Here is an 8,420-nt window from a genome sequence, read left to right as displayed (position 1 = left end):
AAAAAAAAAAAAAAAAAAAAAAAAAAAAAAAATGAAATGTGCTCAGCAGCTGCAAGGCCACCTTCCTTTCCAGGAGAGGTGTCTCAACTTAAGACTATACAGGCAGAGGGCCAGGCAAGGTGTCTTGTGGGTTTAGTCAGACCTACAGACAGACAGACCTGATCCCAGCTCTGCCACCTACCAGCTGTGTGAGACCAGGTGAGTCACTTCACTTTACTGAGCCTCAATTTCTTGTTTATAAAATGGGGTGAGGCCACTCTGCAGAGTTCTAGTGAATATTCGTGCTAAGCTACACAGTGCTCAGAACACAAAGGCCTTTGAAATTGGTGGCTGTTAATATTATTTAATTAGCCCAAGATGTGTATTATCTTCCTAAAATGTATATTCTCTTGAACACTTGTGTGGGGGCAAGACAGTCTGCATGGTGACCAGGCAATATTCTGTGTGTCAATACTGTGCTCAATGCCACAACACCTGAGATGAAGTGTGGGTGGCAGGTGGCAGCTGTAAGGGCAGTGACCCCAGCATTACCTGAAGCCTCTGGACAGGATCAGGCTCCTGGCTGATACTCCAGACCCTGGTGGAGAGATCGTTCGTGACGTCAAGTTGCTCTTTGCAAGAGTCAACTTGTTCCCTGTACCCCTGGAGGGCCAGCTGTGTGTTTTTATCAATGAATTTCTTGGCCGCTGTTTCCTCTTCATCAAGTAGTAATCTGAGTTCAGTGAATATCCCCTTCAGCCAGGTTTTACTTGACTCTGCATGAGCCTAAAAACAGAAAAACCAGTTGCAGATGATACGTTTATCAATTGGGAAACCCAGAATAATCAACATGAAAATAATTAGAATGTCTGAAACATAAGTTCAGCAAAGTGGCCAGTCAGATACAAGATCAATTTATAAAAAACAAAGCTTTCCTAAGTACCAGCCATCACCAATCATAAATTGCATGGAGAAGTAAAGATCCTTTTGAAAATGGGACAAAAAAATCGCAAAATATGTGGAAATAAACCTAATAAAAAGCCATATTAGTGACTGGGAAGGTTCATTACTCTAAAGTCACTATTTGTCTCTAAATTAGACAATCAAATTGGAATTTGATAAAACTCCAATCAAAATCTTAACATGCAGATTAAAAATTATAAAATTATTAGGAGAGAGAACAGGCATAAGAAAAGCCAAAATTGCTTTAAAAAAATCAATGAAGAGAAATCTGATAACACATTATCTGCCTTATCTGCTAACAAAACAAATGATAAATCTACAGGATCTAAAACCATGTGGCTCAAACACAGACAAAAAGGTCAAAAGCACAAAATAAAGAGTTTTTAAAAGAACTCAAATTATGGCCAGGCATGGTGGCTCATGCCTGTAATCCCAGCACTGCGGGAGGCTGAGCAGGTGGACAGCCTGAGGTCAGGAATTTGAGACCAGCCTGGCCAACACGGTGAAACACCATCTCTGCCAAAAACACAAAAATTAGCTGGGTGTGGTAGCAGATGTCTATAATCCCAGCTACTGGAAAGGCTGAGGCAGGAGAATCCTGTGAACCCGGAGGTGGAGGTTGCAGTGACCTGAGATGGCGCCATTGTACTCCAGCCCAGCCTGGGCAACAAGAGCAAACCTCCGTCTCAAAAAAAGAACAACAACAAAAAAAGAACTCAAATTATATACAGAGAGATGTGTGTATGTATGTGTATCTGTGATGTAACAGTGGCGTTTTAGAATAATTTTTTGTATTTTTGTAGTAAAAATATGAAAATAAAAATAATTAAAATAATTTGAGATTTTCCACAATAAAAGGTTAAGGAAAACAAACAAAAGAGAAAGTCCAGTTAAACTAAAGCACTGTACATAAAGTCCAAAGAATAAATCAATTAGGTGATATACAGAACAATTTTTATTTATTTTTTGACATAGAGTTTCACTCTTGTCCAGGCTGGAATGCAGTGATCTCGGCTCACTGCAACCCCTGCCTCCCAGGTCCAAGTGATTCTCCTGCCTCAGCCTTCCAAGTAGTTGGGATTACAGGTACGCGCCACCACGCATGGCTAATTTTGTATTTTTAGTAGAGACGGGGTTTCATCATGTTGGTCAGGCTAGTCTCAAACTCCTGACCTCAGCTGATCCGCCCACCTCAGCCTCTCAAAGTGCTAGGATTACAAGTGTGAGCCACCAGGCCCAGCCCAGAAAATAGTTTTTGATCATTAGATTGGAAGATTTTTAAGAGATTGAGATGCAGTCTGTAAGGGTATATGAAGTAGGGCATTTATATAAACTGTGGGTGGTAGGGTCTATCGGTACTTCACTTTTAGAGGGCAATATGACAATAGCTATCAATTTTTTTTTTTTTTTTTTTTTTGAGAATAAGTTTTGCTCTTGTTGCCCAGGCTGGAGTGCAATGGCAAGATCTCAGCTTACTGCAACCTCCGCCTCCTGGGTACAAGTGATTCTCCTACCTCAACCTGTGGAGTAGCTGGGACTGCAAGTGGCTATTATCACACCTGGCTAATTTTGTATTTTTAGCAGAAACAGAGATTCACTGTTGGCCAGGCTGGTCTTGAACTCCTGACCTCAGGTGATCTGCCTGCCTCAGCCTGCCAAAGTGCTGGAATTACAGGCGTGAGCCACTGCGCCTGACCTCAAAGTTTTAAATGCACATATTCTTTCATGCAGCAGTTCCTCTTACTTAGATCCTGGAACATGCTTTCACATGTCCATGAAGATTTGTGTACCAAGATTCTCAGTACATAGCTTTTACACATAGGGACTAGAGAATAGAATTAGCTGGGGATGGTGGTCGGTGTCTGTAATCCCAGCTACTTGGGAGGCTGAGGCTTGAGAATCACTTGAGCCCAGGAGACGAAAGTTGCAGTGAGCTGAGATCAGGCCACTGCACTCCAGCATGGGCGACAGAGTGAGACTCCGACTTAAAAAAAAAAAAAAAGAATAGAGAATAGTTGTGGAATCTTAAGGATCTAAAAGAAAACTGAAAAATGGGCTTCACTGGCAGAAACAGAAACAAGGATGGTGGGGAGCGAGTGTTCTGAGAAACAAGGTCAACCACAAACAGCTCGTTAGCACTCATGCATCCTGTTACAGGCGCTCAGCCCACAGTCCACCTGCACCCAGGCATCCTGTCTGCAAGCATTCAGTTCAAGCAGCAAACCTTCGCAAACTCCCTCTCCAGTCCCCTGCCTTCTTTCTGCCGCCTCGCCCGCAGCTCTCTTGCAATGTTTCTCTCCCTTTTCTCCAAATAAATCTGCTTTTCTAAACTCAATACTGTCTTGGTAAATTATTTTATCCACCCTGTGCACCAGCCTCAGACAGTTGTTAACCATGAAATATTTGGTACAATTTTCAATATGGGATGTGTATATAAGTTAATTATGTAAATTGTGCTACATTTGTACAATGAAATAATGTATAGCGATTACCAAGAATGCATTGTGCTGATGCGTGCTACAACATGGATGAACATTGAAGACATCACCCCTAGTGAAATAAGCAAGACACAAAAGGACAAATGATTTATCATTCCACTTACATGAAATATCTAGACCAGGCAAATTCATAGAGACAGAAAGTAGAGTCGAGGCTACCAAGGGCTGGGAGAGGGGACATGGGGTGTAATTGCTTGATGGTTTCAGAGTTTCTGGTTGGGATAATGAAAAAGTTTTGGAAATAGACACAGGGGATGACTGTGCAACATTGTGAATATAATTCAAAGCACTGAATTGAATATTTAAAAATGGTTAGAATGGCAAATTTTATGTTATATATATTTTATCACCATATAAAAACAAAGAAGAAAATATAACAACAAAAACAACGCAGTAGGTCGGGCGTGGTGACTCACGTCTGTAATCCCAGCATTCTGGGAGGCCGAGGCAGGCAGATCACTTGAGGTCAGGAGTTTGAGACCACCTGACCAACGTGGCAAAACCCCATCTCTACTAAAAATGCAAAAATTAGCCAGGCGTGGTAGTGCATGCCTGTAATCCCAGCTAGTAGGGAGGCTGAGGCAGGAGAATTGTTTGACCCCAGGCAGCGGAGGTTGCAGTGAGTCGAGATCACACTACTGCACTCCAGACTGAGCGATAGAACAAGACTCTGCCTCAAAAAAACAAACCAAAAAATGCAGTAGACCTATGTGTCCTAGCATAGAAAGTTCTCCAAAAAACAGGTGAAAAAGAACAAGCTGCAGAGTAATACATGCAAGATGATCCCAATTTATGTAAAACATAGTAAAACAAAACCCGTATATGGAGAGATGTGTGCATCTATATATTTGCAAGTGCAATTAAAATGTCTGTTAGTAGTGGTCATGTTTGGTAAGAGGCATGGACTGGCAGATGGAGAAAGAAGGGCTCTCACTTTGTACTTTATATAGTTCCATACTATACCATTGCTTAAATTTTTAAAAATGACCATTTGTTCATGTATTATTTGTACACTGAAAAAAAAAAGACACAGGTCAGCCCCCTTCCTCAGCCCAAACATCTGTACAATCCACATAGCAGAATGACCCCAGCACCCAGCCAGTCACGAGGGGTAGGCAGGCTCCTGTGATACCATGTCCTCTTCTTAGGGGGACAGCATGTGGTTTGGCAGCAAACAGGAGATGAGTTCTCTAAATCTGTGTTTCCTATCCAATGCTCCAGGCTGTGGATAGGTTCAGAGGCTAGCTCATACCACTGGCCTATGGATTATACTGGCTTTAAGCTAGCCTTGGAATTAGTCCACATTTATATGGTTGCAATGGGTCACTGAGCTTGGACACAAATGTGTTTTACTGAATGTCCAAATAAAGAAAATGTATTTCGAACTCTTGATTTATGAACGCATGTTGAGGTAACATAAGTACACAGAGGACCTTTATAGAGAAACCAAGAGAGCAAATATCTTCTCCCAACCAAGTATAGTAATCAGCCTATTAACAAGAATATAAGCGGTTTTTATAGATCCACTTTGTTAAGCAGAAAATCCAAAAGAAGCTTCATGACACTATACCTCGTTCTAACTCTCAGCACAAGGATAACCAGTATGGAAAACAGCCACCAGAAAACTTCATGTGTAAGCAGATGAGGCTGCTTATGCAATAAGGTCAGGAAGGGGTAGAGAGAGAGAGGGGAGGGAGGGCAGAGGGAAAGAGAGCGAGAGAATATCCCGGCCATGAAACAAGGAAGTACGCTATCTGGTTTGGGTCCCCTTGGTTCAAAATGAAACTGGATCCCAGCTGAACTGAGCTGGAGTTTGAAGAGAGCTGGTGGCTGGGTGAAGGCCTGATGGAGTCTAGCTGTGCAGAGTCTAGGACTGTGGAAGAGAAAGAAGCTGACCTGACAGGAAGCCCTGGTTAGGGGGAGCTGAGGGATTTTGCATACAGAGTGTAGGCTGCTATGTGAAGCCACCTCTGAGTCCCGTGGAGAGTGAGGAGCCCAAAGGAGGGCGCTGCTCTGGTGAAAACTCAGTATGACTTCCAACAACCCTGCCCTGAATGCCTCTCACGAGGTGCACCACCAGGGGAAGGGGCGTGCTGTCCAACCTTGCCCAGGGCACGCTAGTCTGGGGACTGTTTAGACTCTAATATGGTGGCAGTGGCAGGCAGGAAGAGGCAGGGAGCGGCCTGCCTGCCCTGCAGGGGGATGGACACCAGTGGCATTGTCAAGGTCAGCAGCATGGCCTGCCAGGGTCCCCATCTTTTCATTCCCAGTCTGGCAAAAGCTGGTTCATGTCACCCCACTGGTCCCTTGATTCTAAACCATGGCTCGGTTCCTACAGTTCCTGTGGGTCACAGAGAAAGGCACAGAGCCAGCAACTGAGGCTCTTTATTCCACCCACAGGGGTTCTGAGTCTGGTGCCAGGCTGGGCCCTTGTGTCTTAGCTCCCCTTCCTGCCCATTCCCGGCTCTGCTCTATAGGGCAGAGGGGCTGAGCCCTGCACACTGCATTTCAGGATCCTCCTTCAGGCTGGCTTTAGTCAATGGGAGGGGGAACTAGAGGAAGATCAGGGGCTGAGGGCAAGGGAGCAGCCAGGGCACCCCTCCCACCAGGACAGTGGCTCCAGGAATGGCTGCCTCCATCTTGCAGCTCCCAAGGACAGGCCCATTCTGGTTCCAGCTTCTGTCCAGGTGGCACTGGCTCCTGCACTCTGCTAACACCAGCCCAGATAATTTTTGTATTTTTAGTAGAGACAGGGTTTTACTATGTTGGGCAGGCTAGTATCGAACTCCTGACCTCAGAGGATCCGCCCATCTCAGCCTCCCAAAGTGCTGAGATTACAGGCATGAGCCATTGCGCCCGGACTCAGCTTTGACATTCTAAATCTCTAACTATATCTGTATTCAACTGACACTAACCAATCATATATACATATATATAAAATATATATATAATATATAAATATATAACATGTTATATATCATATGTCATATAATATGAAAGGTTATCGCTGGAGTGGGACTGGCGCTTTATAAGGAGTGGAAGAGAGACCTGAACTAGCATGTTAAAAGTGCTCAGCCAGCCGGGCGTGGTGGCTCATACCTGTAATCCAAGCACTTTGGAGGCCAAGGTGGGCGGATCACCTGAGGTCAGGAGTTCAAGACCAGCCTGACCAACATGGTGACACCCCGTATTTATATTAAAAAAAAAAAAGAAAATAAAATAAAAAAGTAAAATAAAATAAAAGTGCTCAGCCCCCTCACCATTCGATGTCCTGTGCCACCTTGGGACCCTTCAGAGAGTCTGTGAATATAATATAATATATATAATATTATGTATATTACTATGAGAGTATCAAAAGCTCACTGTATAAAATTTGGAAGATTCTGAAAGAAGAACATAGCCACTCTGCTATTTTGTCATCTAATCCCGGTTTGAGTAAAAAGTTAGGGTAGAAGGCCGTGTGTTGAATTTTTCCTACACCTGGATGTACTGGCCCCCGTTTTAGTCTGTTTTCTATTGCTTGTAGCAGAATACCGGAAACTAGGTAATTTATAATGAAAAGGAATTTATTCTTACAATTATGGAGGCTAAGTCCCAGATCAAGGAGCCACATCTGGTGAGGGCCTTCTTGCCGGTAAAGACAGATAGAGTTTGGATATTTGTCCCCTGCCCCTCCCAAATCTCATGTTGAATTGTCATCTCCAGTGTCGAAGGTGGGGCCTGGTGGGACATGATTGGATCACAGGGGTGGATTTCTCACGAACGGTTTGGCACCACTGGAGCTGTCCTCACGGTGGTGAGTGAATTCTCACAAGATCTGGCTGTTTAGAAGTGCACGGTTCCTCCCCACCTCTTGCTCTCGCTCTTGCCGTGTGAAGCGCCTGCTCCTGCTTATCTTCACCATGAGTGAAAGCCTCCTGGGGCCTCCTCAGAAGCCGAGCAGATGCCAGCACCACGCTTCCTGCACAGCCTGCAGAACTGTGAGCCAATTCAAGCACTTGTCTTTATAAATTACCCAGCCTCAGTTATTTCTGTACAGCAATGCAAGAATGGCCTAATACATAGACTCTGCATGGTCCCAAGGTGGCACGGGGCATTGGATGGTGAGGGGGGCTGAGCACTCTAACATGCCAGTTCAGGTCTCTCTTCTGTGATAACCCCTCTCCAGTGATAATCCTTTCATCCATTACTCCAGGAATGGATTAGTCCATTCATGAGGGCTCTGCCCTCATGACCCGATCAAGATCTCATGTCCCAGTCGCCTCTTCAATAACCTCTCAATACTGGCACATTAGGGATTACATTTCAATATGAGCTTCAGAAAGGACAAACATTTAAATCATGACACCGCCTGAGAAGACATGATGGGAGAGGTAATCAGCCTATTAACAAGGACATAAGAGAAAATCACTTAATGGGTGTCCGCTGGGAATTAATGACCAAGTCCTTAATTGTTCTCTGGAAGGAACTGGTTGGGCCTGGTTATTGGCTTCTGAACAACAGACTTTGGACCATGTATACATTTTACTGATTTTCATATGTTTACAGGCCTGCTTTATGGATTAGTTTTCAGGCAAATGAGTGGACTTTCCCCTAGTGCTGCTTCTATGTAAATAAGAATGGAGCCACACAGTTGCCCCAGACCTCTCTGCCACAAACTACGCCTGCCATAATTCAACAGAAGGCATTGGGATACTTACACACGTTTGTGCTTATTGGAGATGCATCACTTCTAGGATTGTGTCCTGAAGGAAATAAATCAAGGTGCCAAAAATATTTACCAAACTGTCTAGAAATTAGGTAACTACCTTAATGAATCACAGGAGATTCATATAATGGAATACACAGACTTTAATACTGACATTGAAAGAGAACCTTTAGGCCGGGCGCGGTGGCTCAAGCCTGTAATCCCAGCACTTTGGGAGGCCGAGGAGGGTGGATCACAAGGTCAAGAGATCGAGACCATCCTGGTCAACATGG

At 44.1% G+C, this 8,420-nt stretch overlaps 1 protein-coding gene across 3 annotated transcripts in view; it reads right to left on the bottom strand.

Moving 5' to 3' along the window:
- Nucleotides 1–8,420, bottom strand: part of TRIM14 (tripartite motif containing 14) — a 124,889-nt gene that overhangs the window by 105,511 nt on the left and 10,958 nt on the right. For all 3 annotated transcript variants that reach the window (XM_017527836.2, XM_017527835.2, XM_017527837.2), the window contains exon 3: nucleotides 532–765. In XM_017527836.2, the coding sequence (XP_017383325.1) occupies nucleotides 532–765 (234 nt within the window). The remainder of the gene's footprint in view (nucleotides 1–531; nucleotides 766–8,420) is intronic.

Source organism: Cebus imitator, unplaced genomic scaffold, assembly GCF_001604975.1.
Source record: "Cebus imitator isolate Cc_AM_T3 unplaced genomic scaffold, Cebus_imitator-1.0 Scaffold51, whole genome shotgun sequence".
Taxonomy (NCBI): domain Eukaryota; kingdom Metazoa; phylum Chordata; class Mammalia; order Primates; family Cebidae; genus Cebus; species Cebus imitator.
Note: the sequence above shows the minus strand (reverse complement) of the source record. Positions and strands in the feature narration are given on the sequence as shown.